The 27137-nt window shown below is 44.1% G+C and overlaps 2 protein-coding genes across 2 annotated transcripts in view; one reads left to right on the top strand and one right to left on the bottom strand.

Moving 5' to 3' along the window:
- LOC109450912 (HLA class II histocompatibility antigen, DP beta 1 chain) overlaps positions 1 to 26581 on the top strand; it is a 41968-nt gene extending 15387 nt beyond the window's left edge. Inside the window, 5 exon segments of the mRNA XM_088796336.1 lie at positions 23946 to 24221; positions 24964 to 25200; positions 25203 to 25232; positions 25742 to 25852; positions 26574 to 26581. Coding sequence (XP_088652462.1) covers positions 23946 to 24221; positions 24964 to 25200; positions 25203 to 25232; positions 25742 to 25852; positions 26574 to 26581 — 662 coding nt within the window.
- LOC109450913 (HLA class II histocompatibility antigen, DP alpha 1 chain) lies at positions 6999 to 11269 on the bottom strand. Its single transcript, XM_019738665.3, is given in 5 exon segments — positions 6999 to 7114; positions 7331 to 7612; positions 7970 to 8086; positions 8089 to 8205; positions 11263 to 11269. Coding segments are annotated over 5 exon segments (639 nt in total).
- Positions 26582 to 27137: the final 556 nt, after the last annotated feature.

Raw genomic sequence — 27137 nt, 5'->3', positions numbered from 1 at the left:
TTTGGCCCTCTTTTCAGCTCTTCCCAAAAACTGGAACCTGGTAAGTCCTACCCTGACCAGAAAAAAATCTGCCCCTAATCTTTGGTAATGCACCCACGGTATATAGAACAAACATTTGGGGATCACAGGAGCCATTCTAGCAGCAAGCGTTCTTTCCCTGACAGAAACAATGAAAATCCCTGGAAAGACAACATACCCGTTATAGTCTTTTAGATTCTTCTTACTGTTGGGTTTGCTACCCATCTGTAATCTGTTCAAGTTGTTACTAGGTTACAGATAACACAGTTTTAATTCATTTAAAACACTTGGCTTCCAAAACCTTATTATTATTTATTTATACATGATTGTTAAGATCCAATGCCTGTACTCTGTGACTGGAGTACAAATCTGGTTGTTACTGTGAAGAAAAAAAAAAACACACAAATCATCCCTCTCCTTTATGTGTTATTCTAAAACATAGAAATAAACAAAAGCTTTCCAATTCATTTTATGAGGCTGATGCATCTTTATTTCCAGAGAGAGCTAAGGATAGTACAAAAGAAGAAAATAATGAAATAATTTCATCCATGTCACCAAATCCAACAGTGTATGAGTATTACAAAAATAATTCATTTTGAGCAAATAAGATTTATCCCAGTATAATGTAAATGCCTTACAATTAGCTTTTTTTATTGTAATGTAAGTGCCTGACATTAAGCTTTTGATTGCAGAGGCATCTATTCAAAGACATTTACCTCAAATATACATATTGCCAGCTACACAACCAGAAAAAGCCAGACCGCTCCACCCATGAAGCTCCCCTTTTAGAAACCTCTGGGTGACCTAGATAACTGACTGCTTGAGTGACCCTGCTTTTCCCTTCCCATGCTTTAATTCTTGCTCTACTGTTTTAAATTCACCAATAAATAGTCAACCTGTGCAACCCTGGCACCACACCCTCAACCCCAATAAAGGAAAACCCCCAAATCGACCTCTCTCTACCTCCCTGCCAGAAACCTCACTGTGCTGCCCTGGGCATGATGCTGTATATCTTCCACGACATATCAGTAATAAATCTTGTTTTGTTTTGTTTTGTTTTGTTTTTTCAAAGTTCCCTGATGGTTGTTGCTGAGATACATCTCGCAATATAATAGAACCACAAGGGCCAGTCCAGCCACAACATTGGCTCTGGTTATTGGAATGTCTGTGGGGCCCACGTTAGTGCCTCAGGCATTCCTACCTCATAGCATCAGTATTGATAGGCTGAGACCTACACAAAAATCCTAGGAATGCAATGATAGTTCAATGTCAAGAAACTTACAATATGACCAAAAAATTAGTAAACCAAAAAAGAAAATTAATATTAATGTCAACTGAATTCAACTCAATAAATGTATGAACAGAATCTGATAAATTTCACCACATGGTAAAGATTATAAACCAAAAATCTATGGCAAATATATTTATAGAGCAATTAGATACATTCCCTTTGAGATTATGCAAAAGGTAGGATGCCCTTTATTATTACAAATGTCTAATTAGGATTTCTGATCAAGATGGCTGAGTAGGTAAACACTGTGCTCACGTCTTCTCATGACCACATCAAAATTACAACTAAACTACAGAACAACCATCATTGAAAATCACCTGAAGTCTAGCTAATCATAAATCCTACCACTAATGATATACAGAAGAAGCCACCTCAAGACTGGTAGGAGGGGCAGAGATGAGGAACGAGCTGGTTTCATACCCACATGTGACCATTGAAAATCAGGAGGGATATCTCACCTGCAGAGGCCCCCCCTAGAGAAGCGAGGAGTCCCAGCACCACACCAGGTTCCCCAGCCCAGGGTTCCAGTGCCAGGAAGAGAAGTCCCCACAACTTCTGGCTGTGAAAACCAGTGGAGATTGTGGCTGAGTGAGATGAAGAGTGGCGGGAGTCCCAGGCATTCCTCTTAAAAGGCCTGTGCAGAGACTTATTTGCCAACAGACTCACTCTGAGCTCCAGCACTGGGCAACAGCTCAAAAGGCACCAGGGACACATGGGGAGGAACTGAATTGTCTGGCTTCAGGATGAAGGCTGGAGGGGCAGCTTTCTCCCAGACAGAAGTGCTGGCAGAATCAATTGTTTCTTTGTTGAGGCCTCCCCACTCCTGGTACGCAAATGCAGGTGGGTGCCATATCTGAGTCTCCATCAAACTGTCTAACTCTGTTCACTCTGCCCTGATGACTCCCTGAGAACCTGCCCCACCCACTTGCAGGCCCACCCAAGCTGCTTCCAGTGGCTTTTCCATACAAATGGGTTGTCTTGGCTCATGTTGCAGACTTTCCTAAACTCTCTCAAGGTTCATTAAACCCAAAACAAACAGCATTTGACTTCAGCGTGGCCTACACCTCTGGCTGAGGAACCCCAAACCTGCCACTAGTGGCAGCCAGTCTCAGTTTGTTACTCGGCCTCTCAAGGCACCTCTGAGCCCAGTGTGGATGGCGGCCATCTGCAGATTGTTTTGTGGCTCATGCCAGGTGGTCCCAGGCAAGACACAGGCCACTGCTGGACCTGACATGCAGTAGGGTCCCCCGTGGCCAGCTTCAGACTGAACAGAGTACCCACCACTCAGCTGCCTCCGAGGATGATATACCAAAAAGGCAGGCTGGGCAGGCACCAGAGCCTTGCTAAAGTGAATCCTACTCCATAGAGTAAGCCCCTGTACAACAGCTCCTCCACTGTAGTCACAACTGTCCTCACAACCGATAAACCCATGGGTCAATCTCTTCTAATGACATGCAAACAGCAACCAAGGCTCAACTACAACAGAAGGGCACACACAACCCACAAAACAAACATACCTGGAGGACCCAGTTTAGGTGACCAGGGAGACTGCACCACTGGGCCACACAGGGCACCTACTACATAAGGCCAGGAGACATATCAGCAGCCCCTAATACATAGAAATAAACACAGGGAGGCAGCCAAAATGGTGAGACAAAAAATCATGTCCCAAATGAAAGAATATAACAAAGCTCCAGAAAAAGAACTAAACAAAATGGAGACAAGCAATCTACCAGATGCAGAGTTCAAAACACTGGTTACAGGGCAGAAGCATAGCTCAGTTGGTTAGAGTGCAAGCCCTGAACAACAGGGTTGCTAGCTCGATTCCCACATGGGCCAGTGAGCCGCGCCCTCCAAAATTAGATTGAAGACAATGAACTGCCACTGAACTTCCAGAGGGGCGACCAGATGGCTCAGTTAGTTAGAGCATGAGCTTTCAACAATAAGGTTGCCAGTTCAATTCCCACATGGGATGATGGGCTGCGCCCCCTGCAACTAAGATTAAACACGGCAACCTGGACTTGGAGCTGAGCTGCACCCTCCACAAGTAGATTGAAGGGCAACTTGGAGCTGATGGGCCCTGGAGAAACACACTGTTCCCCAATATTCCCCAATAAAATTTTTAAAAAAGAAAATCTCTCACTCATTAAAAAAATAAATTAAAAATAAAAAACCACTGGTTATAAAGATGCTCGATGAACTCAGGGATAATTTTAACGAAGAGCTAGGAAACATAAAAATGGAGATAGAAAACAAATCTCCAGAAATAAAGCATACAATAACTGAAATGAAGAATACATTAAAGGGAATCAACAGTAGATTAGACGAAGCAGAGGACTGAATCAGTGATTTAGAAGGTAAGGTAGCAGAAAACACCCAATCAGAACAGCAAAAAGAAAAAAAGAATGCAAAAAACAAAGATAGCTTAAGGGGCCTCTTAAGGATAGCATCAAGTGTACCAACATTCAAATGATAGGACTACCAGAAGGAGAAGAGAGAAAGCAAGGAATTGAAAACCTATTTGAAGAAATAATTAATGATGGAAACCTTCCCTAACTTGAAGAAGGAAATAGACATACAAGTTCAGGAAGTGCAGAGTCCCAAACAAGATGAACCCAAAGAGGCCCACACCAAGACACATTATAGTTAAAATGCCAAATGTTAAAGACAAAGAGAGAATCTTAAAAGGAGCAAGAGCAAAGCAGTTAGTTACCTACAAAGGAGTTCCCATAAGACTGTCCGTTGATTTCTCAACAGAAGTTTTGCAGGCCAGAAGGGATTTGGCATGAAATATTCAAAGTGATGAAAAGCAAGAACCTACAACTAAGATTATTATACTCAGCAAAGCTATCATTTAGAATTGAAGGACAGATAAATAGCTTCCTAGACAAGAAAAAGCTAAAGGAGTTCATCACCACCAAACCAGTACTACAAGAAATGTTAAAGGGACTTATTGAAGAAGAAGGTGAAAGAGAGAGAAAAGGAGAAAGAGGAGGAGGAGGAGGAGGAAGAAATATAAAAAATATGAATAACAAAATGGCAATAACTATATATCTACCAACAATTACTTTAAATGTAAGTGGATTGAATGCTCTGTCAAAGATAGGGTCTCTGAATGGTTAAGAAAACAAGACCCTTACATATGCTACCTGCAAGAGGCTCACTTTAGATTGAAAGACACACAGACTGAAAGTAAAGGGATGGAAAATACTTCATGAAAATATCAACAGGAGCTGGCCCAATGGCTCAGGCTGTTGGAGATCTGTGTTCCTAATGCCGAAGGCTGCCAGTTCAATTCCCACATGGGCCAGTGGGCTCCCAACCACAAGGTTGCCGTTTTGATTCCTCGACTCCCACAAGGGATGGTGGGCAGCGCCCCCTGCAACTAAGATTAAACACAGCACCTTGAGCTGAGCTGCCGCTGAGCTCCCGGATGGCTCAGTTGGTTGGAGTGCGTCCTCTCAACCATAAGGTTGCCAGTTGGACTCCCGCAAAGGACGCTGGGCTGCACCCCTTCAACTAACAATGGCAACTGGACCTGCAGCTGAGCTGCTCCCTCCACAACTAAGACTGAAAGGACAACAACTTGACTTGGAAAAAGTCCTGAAAGTACACACTATTCCCCAATAAAGTCCTGTTCCGCTTCCCCAATTTTAAAAAAAAATCTTTTTTAAAAAAAGAAAGAAAATAGAAACAAAAAAACTGGGGTAGCAATGCTTAAAATAGATAAAATCAACTTTAATACAAAAGCTATAAAAGAGACAAAGTAGGACCCAGTAATTCCACTTCTGGGTATTTATCCAAAGAAACCCAAAACACTACTTCGAAGGGACATGTGTACCCATATGTTCATTGCAGCATTATTTACAATATCCATGATATGGAGGCATCCTGGGTATACATCAATGGATGAATGGATAAAGAAGAGGTGGTACATATATGCAATGGAACATTACTCAACCATAAAAGGAATGAAATCTTGCCATCTGCAACAACAAGGGTGAACCTAAACGATATTTTGCTGAGTGGAGTAAGTCAGACAGAGAAAGACAAATGCCATATGATTTCACTTATATGTGGAATCTAAAGGACAAAATTGAAAAAACAAGCAAAACTGGGCCGGCCCGGTGGCTCAGGGAGTTGGAGCTCCGTGCTCCTAACTCCAAAGGCTGCTAGTTCAATTCCCACATGGACCAGTGGGCTCTCAACCACAAGGTTGCTGGTTCGATTCCTTGACTCCCGCAAGGGATGGTGGGCTGTGCCCCCTGCAACTAGCAATGGCAACTGGACCTGGAGCTGAGCTGCACCTTCCACAACTAAGACTGAAAGGACAACAATTTGAAGCTGAACGGCACCCTCCACAACTAAGATTGAAAAGACAAAAACTTGACTTTGAAAGAAGTCCTGGAAGTACACACTGTTCCCCAATAAAGTCCTGTTCCCCTTCCCCAGTAAAATCTTTAAAAAAAAACACAAAAAACAGAAACTCATAGATACAGAGAACATTTTGATGGTTGCCAGATGGGAGGAGTGTTGAGGTATGGGTGAAAAAGAGGAAGAGATTAAAAAGTACAAACTGGTAGTTACAAAATAGTCATGGGGATGTAAAGTATAGCATAAAGAATATAGTCAATAATATTATAATAACTATGTATGAAGTCAGATGGGTACTGGATCCATTAGGGTGATCACTTTGTAAGTTATAACATATAAATGTCTAATCACTATGTTATATACCTGAAACTAATATATTGTATGTCAATTATAATTGAAAAAATAAACAATTATTTAAAAAATAAAGTTAGATTGCTTTTTTTAAAAAAAATGTCTAACTAGTATGGGAGGTTCTAGACATCACTATAAAAACAGAAGAAAATCAAGGTTTGAAGATTGTAAGGTAGAGATATACTGGCTGCCAATGATATAATCTATATATTGGATAACAATGAAAGAAATGACTTACTGAAAATTCATGTTGTTTCTCCTGTTCCTGAAGACTTAAGCGTCTGTCACTCCAGTACAATAATAAGCCTCTGGAGCCCCTTCCCCCCATGCCCAGGTTCAAATCCAGCTGTGTGATTTCAAGCTGTGTGATCTTGGACAGATTTTTTCACCTCTCCTCATGTCTGTGTCCCCTCTAAAGTAAGTGAACACATAAGAATCATATAAAATAGTGCCTGGTACACAGTAAGGAACTCCACTGATGTTCTTTATCATAGTATTTGTTATTGTTTTCATCTAGCTCAGTGACTCTAAACCATAAAGGGCCCAAAGAACCCCCATTGAAGCATTTCTCCTTCCCATCTGTAAAGCAGAAGCAGCTCAAACTGGTCTATCCTGTTTTAAGAAGACCCAGAACCAAAGTTTAAACCTTGGATACATCATTTACAAGTAACACTTGTGAACCCTTAACTACTACCCATTAAAACCCTGCCCCAAAACCTGGGTCAGAGAGACAGATTGGAGCCTTGCCTCCTATCTCCTTGCCAATCAACTCACAAATAAAAGCCTTTTCTTATTTCAAAAGCCAGTGCCATAGTATTGGCTTCTATGCACATAGGGCAGTGGACCCTTGCTAGGTAACACATCCACCTCCCATAACATGCCACCTCCTCTTTCCACGGTGTCCCTAATACCCCCACATCTGAGATGACTCACAGGGGCCCCTGCACCCGCAAATGCTGTCAGGTCACCTGGTCTTCAGGATGATGGTGCCTGTGATGATTCCTGTCAGGCCTACCACCAGGCCCAGGGCACAAACCACAGTCTCCATCACCTCAGGCACCTGGATCAGTTCCTGGGCCTCTAGGGCACAGAGGAAAGATGGAGTCAGAAGGTGCAGAGAGCAGAAGCTGACCTCAGGTGTGAGGACATAGAATTAGAATTAGAAAGCATGGGATGGTGACATTTGGACAAAGTGACAACAAACCATGGTTTTAAGGAAAGCAGGTGCTGAGGGAGGTGGCTCCTGGAAATAAGATGATATTAGGATGGTATTGGTAAGGGGAGAGAGTTCCATACCCCAGTGCCTGCGGAGCGGCTCGTCCAGGCCCCAGTGTTCCACCCGGCAGTCGTAGACGTCATTGGCCATGGGAAGGAAGGTCAGGTAGTGGAACTTGTGGAATCTGAATTCTCTGCTACGCAGGAAGATGGTTTCAGCCACCCCCTCAGTTACCGTCTGCCCATTGCTCAGCCATGTGACATTGAGCACGGGTGGGAAGAACTTGTCCACGTGGCAGATGAGAGTGTTGGGCTGACCCAGCTCCACAGGCTCCTTGGAAAACACAGTCACCTCAGGGGGCTCTGAGGAGGCACAGGACCTGGTGAGTCTACTGCCTTCGGCTGCATCTCAAAGGCTCCCCCACCTCAAGCCCAATGTTCTCCTGATTAGGGGTCACCTGTCTCAGGCTTTTCCCCCAACTCCTAGGGCTCCCAGGCCAGAATCCTAGCTTCTCATGCTCCTGACCTGGACTCCCTCAACCCAACATTTCTTGAATAAGAAGAAAATGCCTCCTCTGACAGCCCTTGTGCCATCCTTTGTGGACCGAATACTGCCCACTCATCATGAGTGGGCATCTGGATTCCCATTCTCTGTGTAGCAGAGGGGCTCTCCCACCCCTGCAGCTGGGCTATAGAAGAACAAGCAAGAGAAAGCAGTACCACTTGGGGCCCTGGTGTGGTTGGACCGTTGGATCAAGGTGTCCAAGTTCTTCCTCGCCATGACAATGTCAGCAATACCCCTCCGAGCATCATAGTCAAAGGCATGAATAAATGCCGGCAGGTGCCAGTCTCCTTATCCAGGTCCACATAGAACTGCTCATCCTCATCAAATTCAAACATGTACTCCCCAGAGCGTCTGTGTGTCTGGACAAACTCGGCATAGGTTGACACATGGACTGCATGATGTGGAAGAAGGGAGTTTGGAGAATGGGCCGATAAGTAGGAAAAGTAAACGGAATACAGAAAGCAAGTAAATAAACGGAAGGTTATCGGGAACATGAAGGAATACCACAGAATATGAGAAATGCAACATGAAAGAAAAGAAAAGAAAAGAGGAGAAGAGAAGAGAAGAGAAGAGAAGAGAAGAGAAGAGAAGAGAAGAGAAGAGAAGAGAAGAGAAGAGAAGAGAAGAGAAGAGAAGAGAAGAGAAGAGAAGGGAGACAAAAATGAGAGAAATGACTTCTTGAAAATTCATGTTGTTTCTCTTGTTCCTGAAGACTTAAGCATCTGTCACTCCAGTACAACAGTAACAATATTGAGCACAATAAGATAATATTTACTGAGTATTTACTATGTTTTCAACTTATTCACTGAATCTTCACCACTACCCCCATTATGGAGAGCCTTATTTTGCATATTTAGGGAACTGACCACAAAGGTTAGATAACTGGCTCAAGATAACACAACTCGTGGTAGAAGTAATATTGAATCGTCCTCCCTACACCACTCCCACAAGATCTCAGAGTCCTTACAAGATCAGACATATAATTAGTTCTCAAATCACAGAGTGGGGCAGGGAAGAGGGGAGAAGGGAATAAAAATTTTTCAGAGTGGAAATTTTTTTCAGTAGTGAAGGAAATGAAAAGATCTCCAGAGTCTTGGTGCTATTGATAGACTTCAAGTTACTTTCTTCACTTAATAAAAAATGTTAGGTTATGTAATTTTGTTCGTAACACATTCATTTTAGGCATATTAAATTTAAAAGTATTAATACTAACACAACATTCACAAGTTTTCTTGTTGAATTTATGTTTTTAAGTGCAGTTTCCATTGGAAACAAAAGTTGTTGCATTTAAAACACCTATGGGATAGTATCTTAGTTTTAACTGATGTGTAAGAAGCAACAAAGGGTTGACCCCAAAAAAATCTATTAGTATTACAGTAAAACAATAAAAATGAGAGCGTTAGGGGTTGAGAAAGGTAGAGGAACTAAGTAGAAATGACATTGCAGGGTTCAGTGGTCTAACTCACTAATTAAAGATTCCCCCGAATAGCCCCAACACTGGAAAACCAATTCTCTCCTTAGACACTTCTAGTGACAGGATTCATTGTCACATATGACTGCTTGGGGTCCTCCATTTAATTTAGTGTCTAGAGAATCACTCGCCTACAGAAAAAAAGCTGAAAGAAAAAAGAGACAGAGAAAATGGAGTACAGACTTAGCTATATGGATGTGGTTTGTTAAACTTAGGATATTTCATTTTTATCTTTTTCACAAATTCTTAGAAATAAGTGTCTGTGCATTTTGAAGCAAAAATGCTAATTTTCATTCAAAGAAACACTTATTGTGAAGCTTCACTCTCCAGGCTCTAAAGGTAAAACTCCGAAGACAGGGTCCTTGTCCTCAAGCTGCTCGGAATCCAAAGAATGAGAAAGACAAAGAAAAAACAATTATTGTACATACGAGTATGTGTTGATCACTGCTGAATAATGAAAAGGTCTACACATATTTGGGAGCAAAAGGACAGCATCAAAGTCAAAATGAGATTTGAGTGGGGCTCCTTAGAGCTGGTGTTCATCTGCAGTTAGCAAAGAGAGAATAGGGGGAAATGGCATTTCTAGCAGGAGAAGTGGGCTCAGGAGTGGAGAGCTGTGAAAGAGCTTGGAGAAGTACACGTCGTGCCATGGAGCTGAGTGGGGTGTGGGGCTCCCTTGCGACTTGCCCTGTGTGCTGACTGTAGGTGTTCGGACATTATTTCACAGCCCCTGGGAAATCGTGGAAGGCTCTGAATCAAGAGAGTGACAGGATCAGAATTGTACCTGGAGGTGGCAACAGCAGGGAAGATGGATTGGAGGCAGCTAGTTTGAAAGCAAGACCAGTAGGACTTCTCAGCAATCAAGTGGGAAGTGACTCGTGAGAAGATGGGTCAGTAACAGGGGGTAAGGAGGAGAGCAGGTGGGTTAGGATGGTGCAAAGAGATGAGAAGCCACGGGAATCAGTAATCATTGTGGTAGAAGCAGGGATGTGAAGGAGCCCAGGAGAACCAGGCTATATGGAGAATTGTGGCTTCGGTGACTGAAAAGGTAATGGAGGATAAGAAAGTGTTTGAGAGAAGAGAAAATGTTCTGTTTGGGACATTCTGAGTTTGAATTTCCAGGGGACAACATAGAGTTGATCTGAGGGAAATTGAAATAAGTGGCTAGCTCTTGGGCTAAACTGGATGAGTGACGTGGAGTAGGAGTCCTCATGGTAGGGGAAGTTATACGTTTGGATGAGGTCACCCAAGAAACTTATATAAAAGTCATAACAGCAGGGTCTGAGTGTGTGGTCCTGGCAAACATGGACATTTTTTAAAAGGCTGAAAACGACAGGCTTAAAGAGTAGGAAGAAACAAGGAGGAAGTGTGTTCATAAAAGACAAGGAACAAGAGAAAAGGTCCAGGAAGGAGGAAATGGTCACATTGCAAATATTACTAATAACGCAGGTAAGATATACGTAGAGAAGTGATCGCTGGCTTGGGTTGTATGGAGGCATCAGAGCTGGGAGGCAAAGGGACAACGCAGCGGGCTGAGAACTGAGTGAACCAGGAGAAAGTGGAAAACAGACGCTGCAGACTCCTATCAAGAAGTTCATCTCTGAAATGTCAGAGAGACGAAGAGCGAGACCTTCCTGAGAAGGATGCAGAGCTGAGGCTCTTCAGTCATCAGCGCTGTGACATGGGGCTCATGAGACATTTATTATTCTCCTTGAGCCTCAGCCTTTTCACTTCTAAAATGAGAATAATAAACATCTTGCTGAAACGCTGTTGTGAAAATGAAATGAGAGTTTGCACTTGGTAGGTGTTCAATAAACGATGGCCATTACTGTTGATAGAAGGAGAGGAAGTAAAAGATGACCTCACGGAAGAAGAAAAAGAAGAGAGAAGAGGCACAGGGTGGAAACAGCACCTGTGGGCTACAAAACCTCCTGTAGTCACCCCCCCGCCCCCGCTCTGGCCCACCTGAGCACTCACCCCTCATGGCCCCAGTGCCATGGGTCTCAGCAGGGCAGCAAGGGTGATGGCCCTCAGGATCATGACTCTGGTCTGGCTCCTTCTGTCTTCAGGTGGCACCTGCAGTGGCTGTCGTGAGCCAGACACTGAGGAGTAAATGAGGCAGAGCAGAGCAGGGGGACAAATCCTGGACTTAGTTCCGTACCCCGCGGAGGGAGGAGGGGTGGAGGTGAAACAGCTTGATGGGGTTCTGCCAACCCAAAAACGTCAGGAGGGACATCTCTGTGGCTGGGAAAGAATATGCTAGAATGGCTGAGAGAGGAAGTGAGACAACTGTCAGGACTGACATGGCCCAGAAAGCCTCAACCTACGTGGGATTGGGACTAAGAGGTGGAAAACTGAAATGGAGACATAATCACCTTCTTTTTAATGGGGTTGTTTAGAAATATGTCATTGAAGTTGATCCTTGAGTATTTCTTATTTGGTGTTCTGAACTAGCCTTGATTATATTAATGAACGTTTCTTGATACCTGATATGTGCAAGGCTCTGTTTTAGAGATTCACAAATACTGCATATTATTCTAATTTGTTTTCCCAACTAACCAATGACATAGGCTCCACAATAATCTCCATTCTCCATGAGAGGAAGCTAAGCCACAGCTGGTTAAATAACTTGTCCACAGTCAGAAAGCCAGGAAACAACAAGAAAGGGGCTTCGCAGCCAGGGAATTTCACTCTAAACCTGTGTCTAACCACATTACTATTAATGGACTGCATCCTTGTTCCTAATGGAAAATCTAAGTCAAATAACTTTATGTATTTAAGTACTTAATAAATTTGTTGAAAATTATATTCATTTGTCATTTTCTTTCTTAAGTTTGTGTTCAGGGGGAGCATATTTTACTGCATTTCAGGAACTATCTGTAAATGTGTTTGTTGGGGATTATTTGGTGTTTAAAAGTTACCAAAAAAATATTGAATTGCAAAAAATGGATGGTCCTTGATAAGTTCATTGGTCTATTCAAAAACACTCAGATCTTTAAGTTTCTGAGGCATTTTATATGTATGCTCTCACTTCACCCTCACAGAGTGACCATGAAGTCAGGTGCTGTCATCCCCATTTCAAAAATGAGAAACTGTGGCCTAGAAAGGACAAGAAATTTGCCCAAAATTGTACACCTACTTCCATGTCTTCTCTGGTATTAAAACCCGGAGAGCCTATTCTATACCCTTGATACCTACCTCTGTGATCAAACAGAACCTCTGAGAGGAGAAGACGAATACCAGACCCGGCATGACTGTGTGTGCAGCCCCAGGACTAATTCAGACTTCTGGTTGGGCAATCTTATCCTCTAGATCTGGAACATACTGCTTAGGACTTGCTCTGGGGAATGCAAGGGGGGTGGCATTCACTGTGGAGGGCGGACGTCGCCTTGATGTCTGTACCAGAGCAAGGAAAACATATTAAAAATGAAAACGTGTGACTTACCCAGTTGCTCAAAATGAGGATCGCTTTTCTTATACTCTCTCCAGTGAATCTTACACCTGGAAATATGTTATGCTTTACACCAAACCTCTGCCTAAAGAGTGACAGTTCCTACTATTGGTTACTTTTTTGGAATCTGGCCACACCCAAGGGATGTATGAGTCTGTCCTGACTCATCATCTCTAATATTTTAGGAGTGAGGCCCATTGAGTGAGAGCTGCTCTGACTGTACTTCTCTCGGCCCCCGCCTTTCCCGGGCTCCAGGATGGTGGGCCTGCAGGTCACTGGGCCCTCTGGACAGCAGCTCTGATGGTGTCCCTGGCAATGCTGTGCTCCCCTGTGGCTCAGGGCACAGACACCCCAGGTAAGTGCAGAGCTGCTGCTCTGAGAGGGCCCAGCTCAGGAAAATGACCTTAGGGGGCTTTCCATGTGGGCCCACTCCACAGAAAGGCTTTGGGGGTCCAACATTGCCCAGGGACCGCTATTGCCATCAGAGAGATAAGGAAATCAGTGTGTGTGTCTGTAGGGCACAATGGTACCTGGTGGTCTGGAATGACTTTGGAGGGACAAGGCTCTCACAGAGGGGTCATCAAGATGACATTTCAATGTCAAAGTCGGAAAGGGGAAACCATGTTTAGTCTGCAGTGCCCGGGATCCAAGATCACGCTGTAGAATCAGTGATCCAGGTGGAGGCCCCTGCCACAGAACCAGGCAAGAGCCCCACCCCCTGACCAGTGGTGGCCAGAGGAGCAGAGGAGGATGACGGTGACAAGCTGTGGTTAAGGCCAGCAGGATACCCACTGCAGCTGACTGCCCCCCATGTCCCCATGTCCAGAACTCCCACATCCAGCACATTAGCACAGGGCCAGAGAGGGAGTGAGAAATAGGAAATGGAATCTTTTTGTTCCAATTTACTACCAAGCCCATGCATGATAGAACAGTGAAGTAGTTTGTTAAAATTCCCCAACCTCTCCATCTCCACTCGTAAAGCCAGACCCACTTCCTCCTGAGAATCAGATTCTCTAAGGCTTTTCCCAAATTTCCAGGGTTATTGGCATTTGAAACTCTCAAATTCATCTGCTCAAACTCCATTCCATTGTACCTATTTCTCAGATAGAGGGAAGGGGAAGATTTTCTGACAGTTAGCATTCGGATGGACAGAGATTTGGAGAAGGCAGCTCAGCTGTGGAGCTTGTACCTGCAGATGAGAGAAGAAATGAAGTTTGAGTCTTAGAGAGCAGGAGGGGGCTATGGAAGTAGCTGGTGAGATGGGACAGTGTCCAACAGGGGTGAGAGGAGAGCAAGTGCAGCATGGGCACAGGAGATGCTGTGCTCGGGAGCGGGGGGTAATGGTGGACGTCGTATGAAATCACTGAAAATGAGGGCTCAGGTGTTCTGTGGACTGAACAGTGAGCAGCGTGAAGGTGGGTGAAGGTGGGTGAAGTGGGGTGAGGTAGAGAGGGCAGTGGGTTCAGATTAGTAAAAGCAATGAGATGAGTGTTATTCGTCATGTGAGAGAGACTCCTGAGGGAAAAGAAACAGAAGGTGCAGAGCTCTCTGCATAGTTTTGACGCTGAGGAACTCATTGGTGACTAAAATGTGGAGTCCAGGGCCTGGTTTCCAATGGGTTGGGCAGTTTCCTCCATTTCCTTCTTCCTCCAACTCCTCAGGGTTTCTTCAACTTCCAACAGAGCAGAAATGGAAAGGGGAGAAGTTGGCTTAAAAGGCCTGGACGAAGCAGGAATTGTTGGGAAAACACTAGTGATTTTTGGGTCATGAAGAAAATTGTGGAGAAAGGAAACATCCGCCCCATTGGTGCAACAGACCTGTAGCTCTAACAGCCTTTTGAAAAAATCCATTGTGCATGACATTCACCATCCTGGTATTTAAACCCTGGGACTAGACCCTATCACACCATTTGGGCAGCAGCAGAAGCCAGGGGATTCAAACATTTGTTTACTCCATTTCTTTTATCTCCCTTTCCCAAGTGAAAGAAGAGGTGCAAACAAAGAAACTATCAGGGGTAAGTTTATAAAAGCTCCTTTTCAAGCATTAAGGCCATGCCCCAAGGGCAGCTCCTTTTGAGTCATTCTGAACAAGCTAGGGCTTTGTCCTTTGTGTTTCTCTTTGTTGCCACATAATCTAACCCATAACATTTTGACAAGGGGAAGGGCTCTCACCTCCAGTGAGCAGGGACAAAAACTATTCTCTAGATTGTAAATAGATTCTCTATTTACATCATCTTATTTAATTTTAACAGTAGTTCTTCAAAGTAGAAAAATACGTAACATTCTTTTCTATAAGTAAAAGGGTTGAGACTCTGAGAGGTTCTGTATTTGTCCTGTCGGTCACACAGCTGGTCTGTGGATATCCTTACTGTGCTGCCCACATTATCTACAGCCTATGATAATTGTGTATTCTTAATATAGTCTGTTCTGATTTACTTTACACAAGTTTTCAGGCTTTACTCTAGAAAGGTCAGATGCTTTCAAGAGTTTCACAAACTAATATTTTTCACATACACAAAAAAAGCTGTTTTGTGGGACCCTTGTGTGACATTTATCTGCTTTGCAAATAACATTTCATCAGACAGACAAAAGTCAATTGCTGTTTAAAAGAAAAAATTTAAACTCCTATTCAGAACTAACAGAAATGTGTTCTGATTGAAAAACAGGTGGGGAAACCTATTAGTGGAGCAGGAAATGGAATTAAACATGGGGGAGTGGAGTGGGGAGGGCAGGTAGAAGACATTTGTCACAGAGACCCCAAACTGGATGAGGCCAGGAACTCAGAGGCTGAGGGGCAGGGCACGGGGCAGGAAGACAGGCTCAGAAGATCAGAGAAAAATGAAATGCTGCTGGAACCCTCTTAGGCTAACAGTTGTATGGGTTCCCTGAGGCTGGGGTGGGGTCTCCTAATGACAACTCCACTCCCTCCCCATCTGAGCTACCGGTTGTTCAGCTTCAAGTTGGGGCATGCAGAGCACTGTGGAAGGAGAAGGGCCTGACCAGATCACCCAGATTAACTCTGGCCTTGTCTGCAGTCACGGAGACAATGGCCAGACACCCTCACACCCTCCTCCTCCTCCTACTGGACTTTGAAGGTTCCTGGACATCCAGTCGGGGAGGCTTCTAAGCAGCAGGAAAGGCATTCAGAAGACTTCATCTGAAGCCTGGGTTTCCTGAGCTCAACCCTGAGCTGACAGCTGACATGGTGAGCCTCAGGTTGACACACTCTTCCAATTCCTTCTGCCCTTATTTCTGGGGTCTGAGAAGTTGCGTGATAAATTCAGTCTGGAGTTTCCACTTATGATGCATTTTATAAGTCATATTGAGACGCTACAATTTATAGACTCCTTCAGCAAACAACTCCCAATTAGATTCCAGGCAGCCAGTCATTTCTAATCAATTCTCTCTGGCCCCCATTACCCTGATAACAAAACCAGACAAAGACAACACAAGAAAAGAAAACTACAGGCCACTATCCATGGTGAAAATAAATTCAAAATCCTCAAAAAAAAAAAGAAAAGCAAACCAAATTTAAGAGCATATTAAGAGGATCATACACCGTGACCAAGTGGAATTTATCCTTGGGATGCAAGGATGGTAGGGAAAACAATCAATGTGATAAAACAAAATGAAAGAAAAAAACCATGTGATCATCTCAATAGACACAGAAAAAGCATTTGACAAAGTTCAGTATCCATCCATGATTAAAATTTTCAATGAAATAGGTATAGAGGGAACTTACTTCAGCAAAATAAAGGTCATATATGAAAAGCCCACAGCTTACTTAATCAAAGGGGAAAAACTGAAAGCTTTCCATCTAAGATTTGGTACAAGGCAAGGATGCTCACTCGTGCCTTTTCTTTTCAACATAGTTATGGAAGTTCTAGCCAAAGCAATTAGGCAAGAAAAAAAGAGAGAGAGAGAGAACCCAGAAATAAATCCACACATTCACAGTCAACTGATACTCAACAAGAGTGCTAAGAACATACAATGGGGAAAAGATAGTCTCTTCAATAAGTGATGTTGGGAAAATTTGACTGACTCCTTTTACCCTCTTCTACCTCTCTGCTATCCCTCCCCTTAATGGTAACCATTAAATTGTTGTCTGTGTTTATGAGATTTTGTTGTTTGTTTGTCTTGTTCATTTGTTACTTTCAGTTTTATATCCCTCATTTGAGTAAAATTGTATGATTCTTGACTTCTCCCATTTTGACTTGTTTCACTTAGCATGAAAATCTCAAGATCCATCCATGTTGTCGCAAATGGCAGTATTTGATGTTTTCTTATAGCTGAGTATTATTCCATTATATATCACATCTTCCTTATCCAATCATCTATCGAAGGATACTTAGATTGTCCATGTCTTGACCACCATGAATAATGCTACAATGAACATAGAGGTACATATATCTTTACAGATAAATGTTTTCAGATTTTTTGGTAGATACTCAAAAGAGGGATTGCTGGGTCATATGGTAATTCTATTCTTAATTTTTTGACACTGTTTTACATAATGGTTATACCAAGCAGTGCATGAGGGTTCCTTTTTCTTCACAATTGCACCAACACTTGTTATTGCTTTCCTTGTTGATAATAGCCTTGAATAGATATTTTCTAAATAAGAAATACAACAGGTATTTGAAAAGGTGTTCAACTTTACTTATCACCATGGAAATGAAAATCAAAGCCACAATGAGATATCACCTCACGCCTGTTAGAGTGGCTATTATCAACAGATGGGCGATAACAAATGTTGGTGACAATGTGGAGAAAAGGGAACCCTTGTACACTGTTGGTAGGAATGTAAATTGGGACAGCTATTATGGAAAAAATATTCAGATTCCTCAAAAAATGAAAAATAGAGTTACCCTATAATACAGCAATTTCACTTCTGGGTACTTAGCCAAAGGAAATGAACTCTGGATCTTGAAAAGATATCTGCACTTCCATGCTCACTGCATCATTATTCACACAGCCAATATATACACAACCTAAATGTCCATAGACTGATGAATGAATAAAGAAAATGTGGTCTATATACACAATGGAATATTATTCAGCCTTTAAAAAGAAGGATATTCTGCCATTTGCGACAACATGAATAAACATGTAGGACATTATGCTCAGTGAAATAAACCAGATGTAGAAAGACAAGTACTGAATGATCTCACATACTTTTGAAATCTAAACTAGTCAAACTCACAGAAACAGAGAGTAGACTGGTAATCATCAGGGGCTGGCGGGAGGTGGAAATGGGGAGATATTGGTTAAGGAGTACAAACTTTCTGTTATGCAGGCTGAATAAGTTCTGGAGTACTGCATACAGCAATGTGACTATAGATGACAATATTTTATTGTGTACTTGAAATCTAAGAAAGTGGACCTTGGGTAGTCTCAATACAAAAAAAAAAAAAGAGACAAAAAGGAAACTGGAAACTGTATGAGGTGATGGATATGTTGATTGGCTTGGTTGTGGTGAAATATTGTGGTACAGTGTTTTACATTGTACACGTATATCAGGTCATCAAGTTGCACACCTTAAACATATACAATTTTTGATTGCCAAGAGAAAAGCTGGAAACATCTTTTTAAAAATAAAATCAATTATTTGCTTACTCTTTGTTTGATTCATAAATATTTACTAAGGCTTAGGTTAGGTGATGTATAGAAATATGAATAAGAGAACAACTTGCCTTAAAATGTTCAAGTGTAGAGAACAAGAACAGACATGAAAAAAATCACATTGTCTATGTCCTCAGTGTGATCATTGTGATTAGATTTAAAGACACACAGATAGAGAAAGCACCCACCCATTCCAATGGGTTTCCTACATAGTCTTTGTTTGTATGTGTTCTTTCAAAATATGTATTTTTATGTGCCTGTGGGTTTTTTTGTGTGTGTTTTTTTTTTAGTCTTTCATTTTATTTTTTATTTTTTACAGGACTTTATTGGGGGACAGTGTGCACTTCCAGGACTTTTTTTTCTCCAAGTCAAGTTGTTGTTCTTTCAGTCTTAGTTGTGGAGGGCGCAGCTCAGCTCCAGGTCCAGTTGCCGTTGCTAGTTGCAGGGGGCACAGCCCACCATCCCTTATAGGAGTCCAACCAGCAACCTTGTGGTTGAGAGGACGCTCTCCAACCAACTGAGCCATCCGGGAGCTCAGCGGCAGCTCAGCTCAAGGTGCCATGTTCAATTTCTGTTGCAGGGAGCGCTGCCCACCATCCCTTGCGGGAGTCCAGGAATTGAACTGGCAACCTTGTGGTTGAGAGCCCGCGCTCCAACCAACAACTGAGCCCAACAACTGAGCCATCCGGGAGGCAGCTCAGCTCAAGGTGCTGTGTTCAATCTTAGTTGCAGAGGGCAGAGCCCACCATCCCTTGCGGGACTCGAGGAATTGAACTGGCAACCTTGTGGTTGAGAGCCCACTGGCCCATGTGGGAATTGAACCGGCAGCCTTCGGAGTTAGGAGCACGGAGCTCTAACCGCCTGAGCCACTGGGCCGGCCCTGTGCCTGTGTTTTTAATGTTCCTACATAATGTTATAAAGTATACTGTTTTGTTTTTTCACACAGCATAATGGTTTTAAGATCTGACTAAGTAGTGAAGAGTACAGCTATACGGTTTCAACTAATGGCTGCATAACCTTCCATAGTGCGTGTTGACAATAGTTTAGGTATTTACTGTCCCAGGGCTGAGCAAACCGACTGATCACTGCCAATCTTCAGTTTCACAAATAATGTCCTTTTATGGACCAATGTGAACATTTCTTTTTTCTTTTTTTTTTATTGTGGGGAACACTGTGTTTCTCCAGGGCCCACCAGCTCCAAGTCATTGTCCTTCAATCTAGTTGCAGAGGATACAGCTCAGCTCCAAGTCCAGTTGCCATCTTCAATCTTTAGTTGCAGGGGGCTCAGCCCACCATCCCATGTGGGAATTGAACCCGCACCCTTGTTGTTGAGAGCTCGCTCTCCAACCAACTGAGCCATCCATCCGGCTGCCCCTTCTGAAGCTCAGCAGCAGCTCTTTGTCTTCAATCTAGTTGTGGAGGGCGCAGATCACTGGCCCATGTGGGAATCGAACCGGCAACCCTGTTGTTCAGAGCTCATGCTCTAACCAACTGAGCCATCTGGCCGCCCCAAGTGTGAACATTTTTGATGTATAACAAATTATGGAAATGCTGGGCCATACAGCATTTTAACCAAGTATCCTGAGTGCTATTCTGATCATCTGTGGTGGTCTACAGTCCACTGGCAATCTATGAAGGTTTCTCCATGCCCCGTCCACCAGGGCCTGGAGTTATCCAGCTCTAATTTTTCAAAGTCTAATCGATCTCAGTCTCTCTCTCTCTTTTCTTTTAATTTGCAATTTTCTTTCCACTGGTGAATTATAGTTAGCCTTGCAAGTTTCCTATCCTATTGATTCCCATTCCAGTTTTACTCACTTTTCTATTGCAGTCCTTTATTTTGCTTTTTTATTTAAGAGTTGCTTATATATTTTGGATATTAATCCTATCTCAGTTTTAGACATTGCGAGTCTCTTTTGATTCCTTGTCTATTAAGTTATTAGTGATACCCTTTGCTTAACAGAAGTATTAAATTTTAATGTAATCCATTTGATTATTTTTTGCCTTGTGTTTTTATATTTGCTTAAGAAATACTTCCTCATCTCCATGTTCATAATTATAGCCTCCCGTACATTCTTATATTTACCTTATAGTTTATTGTTCTTATTTAGGTCTTTAATCCATCTAGGGTCCAAGTTTTTATGTTAAGTACAGATCTAGATTTTTTTCCCCTCCATATAATAAACCAGTTTTCCCAACCCCATCTACCAAATAACTTTTCTCCCCCCATATGCTCAGGGGCTCCTTTGGTTGTGTTTTCAATCTCACATGTTCATAAACACTGAGCTCCCATTCTGTTCTGCCTCACTCTTGATGTTTTGTGCCAATACTTCACTGATTGTATTATGCAGGCTTTCTAAGAGGTCGTATAGTAGGGGAAACATGGGATATAAACTCCCAGGACCTGGTTGGAGTGGGAAAAGGAAAAAGGGTTAAAGTTAACTACTGCATTTCCAGCTTGCTGAAAATGGATGGTGGTGTTCACTCAGCCAGGGATCGTTGGAAGAGAACAACTTCAAGGGGAGAATAAGGATTATGAGTTCAGTCTGTAAACAGTGTCAGAATCACGATGTTGACTTATACACAGAGAACATTTACAACACATAAGATGAGTTAAAGTGGAGGGGAGTAGAAGCAGAAAACTGGAAAAAATCTCGCAGAAAAGTTGACACCAGCTCGGTCTTGAAGGATAAGTTGGAATTAGGCATTTTTAGTTTGGGCATTAGGACCAGAAAATATTATATGTTTTGCATGTTTGTTTATTTTTATTGGGATAATATGCAAATATTATGCAATGTGAAATATGCAGTGCAAAAAGGCAAATATATCACAAAGATAAACCCATAAGAATGACTGAATAAAAGAGTCTGGGGGCAGGAGAGGACACTGGTTAGATAAGCAGGGATCGAATCATAAAAAGCCTTGCTCACCATGTTAGGGTCACACTGAGGCAATGTGTGACCTTAAGTGTTTCAGGCTTAGACAGAGGATGAACCGGAGGAGGCAGAGCTGAGCCAGGGAGAAGGGTTAAGTGACCACTGAATTAAGCGACGTTAGGAATGACGGCAATCGGTGTTAACTATTACAGTGGATGGGGGGACACAAGGCAAAATCACAGTCTTCGTATCTGATCAGAAGTAGTGAGTGAGGAAGAGAATGAGGTCCGGGTGACTGGCAATTCTTAGCTAGAGGATGGGCGAACAGTGATACCATTCACCAAGAACTTGGGAGGAAAAGCAGCTGTGAGGGAGAAGCCCACGCTCCTGTGGGACATCCAGCAGGTCACGTCCAGTGGCCATGTGGACAGACACATGTAGAACTCAGAAAAGAGAACAAGGGTGGAAGTTTACCCATATGAGCTTCTTATTATGGTTGATATTTAAGGAACGATGTGAGTGAAATAGCCCCAGGTGAGAATGTGCAGGTGTGTCAGGAACACGCATGAGGACACACCAACATGTGAGGGACACATGGGCAGATCATGAGATGCCCTTGACACGTGCCTTCGTCAGGGCAGTTTTGGAAGAGTGAGGAGTGGGGAGTGCACACTCTCAGTTGTGTGAGTTTGAGGAGGGAAAGTTCGGGAAGAAGTGGACCTGGCAGATGATTAATACTCTTAAGGAGCTTGAATGTGAAGAAAGCAGAGAGACGAGTAGTAGCCAGGCAAGAATGTCGTGTGGAAAGAGTCTTGTCACTCTGTGTTCTCACTCCAGTTTCATGAAGAAAAGCCTGTATGCGATCACAGTCATTGTAAACGGAAGATTTAGTTTGTTGTAGGCCGTGTTGTATTCACCTTCCTGGTCTCAGTTAAGCCACACAACATTGTCAGGGAAACCTCAGTGTCCACGTTTTAGTACTGAGGACACTATGTCTCACTGAGGTCACACAGTCAATAAGTCATTGAGACAGAAGAGGAGCGAGGGCCTCTCTCCCCACAGTCCATGATCTTAAACATTACACTTACTGCCCCTCGGTGCTATGGAAGGAAAGAGGCAGTCCTTCCTCGCCCTATATCCTATAGTCTTTGCTTCATAATCTCTCTGTCGTGCGGGAGACCCTGCTCGCTGCGCCATTTGTCGTGCAGGGCGGCCTGTGGGGTCTCTGGTCCCGCTTCCCGCATAAGAACGCAGGATACGGTGAGGCCAAGAAGGAACACCCACGGAGCCATAGGTAGGGGAGCCATACCACCACGGTCTCACTGGAGGCTGGGCCCACCGGACGCCGACCTGCCGTCCGCTTTTCCGCCAACCGACCGACCGACGACTCTTCTCCACTCTCTCCTCTGTTCCTCTCTCTCGGCTCTCCTCTTCCACTCTCCTCGGCTCTCCTCTTCCGCTCTCTACGGCTCTGCTCGGCTCCTCGGCAATCCTCCGTAGTCGCAGCAGTTATACCAGCGGCCAATTGGCTAACTGGCCACAGCCGATGGCCAATCAGCCACAGCCGACAGCCATTCACCACCCGAGCCAGCACCCCTCCACGTGAGGCCGAGAGCCTGTAAACTACTCTCCGGGGCTCTGTCCCCACACTCTCTCATATTCTTAATTCTGGTCTATGCCCTCATCACTTCTTTCCTGTTATTGGAAACACATCCAATCCATTCCCCATGCTCCCTCCAGGATGGCCTTCCTGATGAACAGCAGACCAGATGAAATCACGCCCCAGCTTATCTGTTCCCTGCAGGAAACATCCGCAAACTCCTCGGTTCTCGGTACAGACAGCGAGCAGTCACCACTGCCTGCCATCCTTGGTTCCTGTCACCTCAGCCACACACTTCTCACTCTCCTGCTGCCCCTTCTGGTCTCTGGGCATTTCTGGCATACTGCTCTCTCCTCTCTGGTGAGATTCTGCTCCTCTTTAGACCCCAGGTGGAATGCCAACTCCCTCGGAAGCCCGGAAGCCCTCTATCTCCCTCTGCCTCCAACTCTAAGCAAATTTAAGACGCTCTCCCTGCGCTCCTGTACCCCTGCTCCCATCCCTCTGAGACCCCTCCTGTCACCACGTCCATGCTGTGTTCACCTGCTGTCTGCCTCTTAGACCTTAGGTTCTCTAAAGTGCGGCTCTTTATTATTCGGTTAAATCCCCCATTTATTGGGTAAGAAAACTTTGGGTCAGAGAGGTTCTGTGATTTATCCAAGACCACATGATTGAGGATAAGAAAATGTACATTTTATAATTTAATCCTGGATGGTGACAGGTGTAGGGGTAGTTAGCAAAATACCTTTACATCAACAGTAATAAATATGGTATTGATTTGTTGGTTTATTGAGAGTGGAGGTGAGGTGAAGAGATAGAGATAGAGAAAATACTGAGAACGTGGTGAACACAAAGTCTTTATTTTGGCCATGCTCGAGGCCCTGGGTCAGTGCCGCTGGACAGAGGGCAGAGTGACCCCTCTGAGCTCTGTAACTGGACACTGTGCTGGAAGGAAGATGGCGACCCAGGAGAAAAGAGGCAAAAGACAGGAAATACATGGCCCTGGATGCAGCCACTCAACTTCCCAGTGAAGGGCTTACACAGGGAAGAGGGCAGAGTGTCCTATGGGCATTGGGGCCTCTCCCAGCTCTGCCCTGCCCTGGCCTTTCCCTCTCCAGAGTTTTACGTGTACCAGAGGAGGAGCGACTGCTTTGAGTTCAATGGGACGCACCGCTTCTTGGAGCAATAGATTTACAACAGAGAAGTGTACATCCAGTTTGACAGCGTCGTGAGGGTGTTTGTGGCTGTGACCGAGCTCGGGCGCATAACTGCCAAGAATTGGAATATCCAGAGGGAGTTCCTGGAGCTGAGAAAGAGCGCGGTGGACACGGTGTGCAGACACAACTACGAGCTGGACAAAGGTTTCACGCTGAAGCGCAGAGGGGAGGGGCTGGGTGGGAAAGAGAAGACCTTGGAAGGGGTTGGCTGGGCAGCAGAGGAGGGGAGGGGTCTCTTTCCCATCTCCAAGCCCCAGTGTGCCCCAGGCTGGGTGGCTGGAATCCAAAGGGCTTCAATGGCCAGATCACATGGGACGGTGCCAGACTCCCTGCTAAACCAATACTAAAGAGCTAAGAATATTGGGTTTGTGGATCTTGCTACAAAATTTTTGGTAGAGATGGCCAGGAGCCATACAGGTTAAATGAAGAACGAATCAAGGTACTTCATTTCTTCATTTTTTTTTTTTTTAATGAGGACATCAGACTGATAGATCAAAGCAATACTGGCGACTAAATATACTCTGACTTCAAGATAATATTGGGAAGAATTATGCATCCTTTTGAAGAAGACAGGGAAATGTAAATTTAGGTAGTTTCATAGCTGGTTCAACATTTCTGTCCCAAGAACATTAGTCACTAGCTTTACATGCCTGGCACAAGTGTTACAGAGTGCCACCTCTGACTGTCTCCTTTTCTTCTCTACTCTTTCTTTATTATGTATGACAAGGTCATTCTTGGAACATTGAATGTTTTATTCTGTTTTTCCTACTCTGTTCCTCATCTTCTGCCTCCAAACAGCTTAATAGATGATATACCCATCTTTAACATTTAGAAGTCAATGTGTCAAGAAAATCGCTAACTGCACTACGTCAGCTGTCTCAGTTGTCATAACAAGATTCATTTTCCATTCCTAGTCCAGCCAAAACGGAACGTGACAAGAAGGGAGCCCTGCAGCACCCCAACCTGCTTGTCTGCCACGTGACAGATTTCTATCCGTGTGACATTCAAGTCCGCTGGTTCCTGAATGGACAGGAGGAAACAGCTGGGGTTGTGTTCACCAACCCAATTCATAATGGAGACTGGACCTTCCAGATTCTGGTGATGCTGGAAATGACCCCCCAGCGGGGAGATGTCTACACCTGCCACGTGGAGCACCCAGCTTGGACAGTCCTGTCACTGTAGAGTGGAGTGAGTTACTCCCCGATGATACTCTGGGGTCTGCTCACTACACATTGGAGTCACATTACCCCCATGTGTCCCCATCAACCCCTTAAGTGTGGTCTGGAATGGGGGCAGTGGAGGTCTGGTGATTCTAGCGGACATTTATCCCTGCCCTGAGTGGTCCTAAAGAATCTCTCCTTGTCAGAAAACCCCAGAAAAGCAATCAGCCCTCAGACATGGGACCTGGCCTCTCCCTTCAGTCTCCCTTCCATTCATTAAGCTTGGACTTCACCTAGAAGAAACACTCTTAAATGGGTTCACCTAGAATTAGTATTTGCCTCCTGTGAACGTCACTAGTCTGAAACCCAGAGTTTTGGGGTGCTTTCCACATCTGCTCCTTCTCCATAGTGGTTCCAAGTCTGGCTCTATCCTCTCCCTTTTTCTCCACAGTATACTAGCTCAGGCTCTGAATGTCAGACAGGGCCAGGGGGTTGCAGCGCAGGAGGTAAGACTGACCCAAGATCTGTTCTTCCCAGAGGCACAGTCAGCTTCTGCCTGGAGCAAGATGCTGACTGGACTTGGGGGCTTGGTGCTGGGGCTCACTGCCCTCATGCTGAGCTTCATTCTCCATTTCAAAGGCTGACAAGGTAAGAAATTCCTGGAAAGTGGTTGATATTGCCTTTCCACTATCTCATTCTCCCATTCTTTAGTGATGACGATGAGACAGAAAAGCAAAATGGCAGAGAAAACGAGGCCACTGACATCAGACTCTGATAAGGCAGTGACAGCCCTATAGGGAGCAAGCTGCCTACACTGAGCTCTTGGCCCAGTAACACACCTGAGACTGCTGAATAGTTACCCTGTTCTGCAGGGTGTGCTTTAAAGCCTGGGGTAGGCTTACATCTACGGATTAGGCCCTGCTTTAATTCCCAGTGACATGGGGATGGGATACAAATGTTTGTATAATTTTCTAAGATGTTGTTGCTCTTTACTCTCTCGATTACTGAGTTCGTCGTCCCTTTTACTTTCATTTCAGGCAGACCAGGACCTCAACCAGTAGGTGGTATTTCTGCTCCCTTCTTCCTTCTTGTGGTGCAATTCATTTCACGGCAACATGAGTTTGGGAACACCTAATGAGTACTCTATGCTCACGATATGTCATAGGAAATGCCCTGAGGATAAAGAGAAACTCTCAGTGGCTGTCTCTCTTTTTCAAGTTGAGCCAGTTGCCCCCAACTCTTGGTCCCATTTTCATAGATTGGTGGGTATAAGCAGTGAACATGACTTTGCCCCATTGCTGAAGGAAACTCTCTTCCATGTTTCACCAGGCCCACACTCAGCCTCTCTCTATATTTTTTCTCCTCCTAGGACTCTAGAGGGAAAGGAAATGTAGCCTCTGAGCTTGGGTTGTTTTTAATTCTTCTTCTTCTTCTTCCCAGGGCTCCTGAACTGATCCCAAACATCACAGGAAGCCTTGGAACAAGGATTTCTGATACTTTTGTTGCCCAGCAAGCTCCCACCTCCAAACAGGCCATTATGACTAACCTGTACCCCTGACATCAGTTTCTGAGTCTCTGCATTTTAATTAAAAGTACTTCCTGTTTCTCAAGTTGTCCAGTCTGTAGAGTGCCCTTTCCCGAGGAGCATGAACCACCTAAATCCAATATTATTGTCCTCCTTTCTTCTTGAGGAAGGGTACGTTCATGTGGCCATGTTCATGTCTGAAGGGTTTGGTGACCACTGAGCCCAGTGAAGAGCCTGGGGATGCCATTGTTGCTTTATCCCGGCATGGAGAAATAAACTTCTCCATGGTGAACAATCCTTTCTGTTGAATAGAAAAGCGGCTGGTAACAGACCTCCTAAAATTTGCTTTATTTAGTTGTAGGTACAAATTCCTATTGTACTCTTACCAGTGAGGAGTGGAACTATTAC

Source organism: Rhinolophus sinicus, chromosome 2, assembly GCF_057876585.1.
Source record: "Rhinolophus sinicus isolate RSI-liver-muscle chromosome 2, RSI-T2T, whole genome shotgun sequence".
NCBI classification, from domain to species: Eukaryota; Metazoa; Chordata; class Mammalia; order Chiroptera; family Rhinolophidae; genus Rhinolophus; species Rhinolophus sinicus.
Note: the sequence above shows the minus strand (reverse complement) of the source record. Positions and strands in the feature narration are given on the sequence as shown.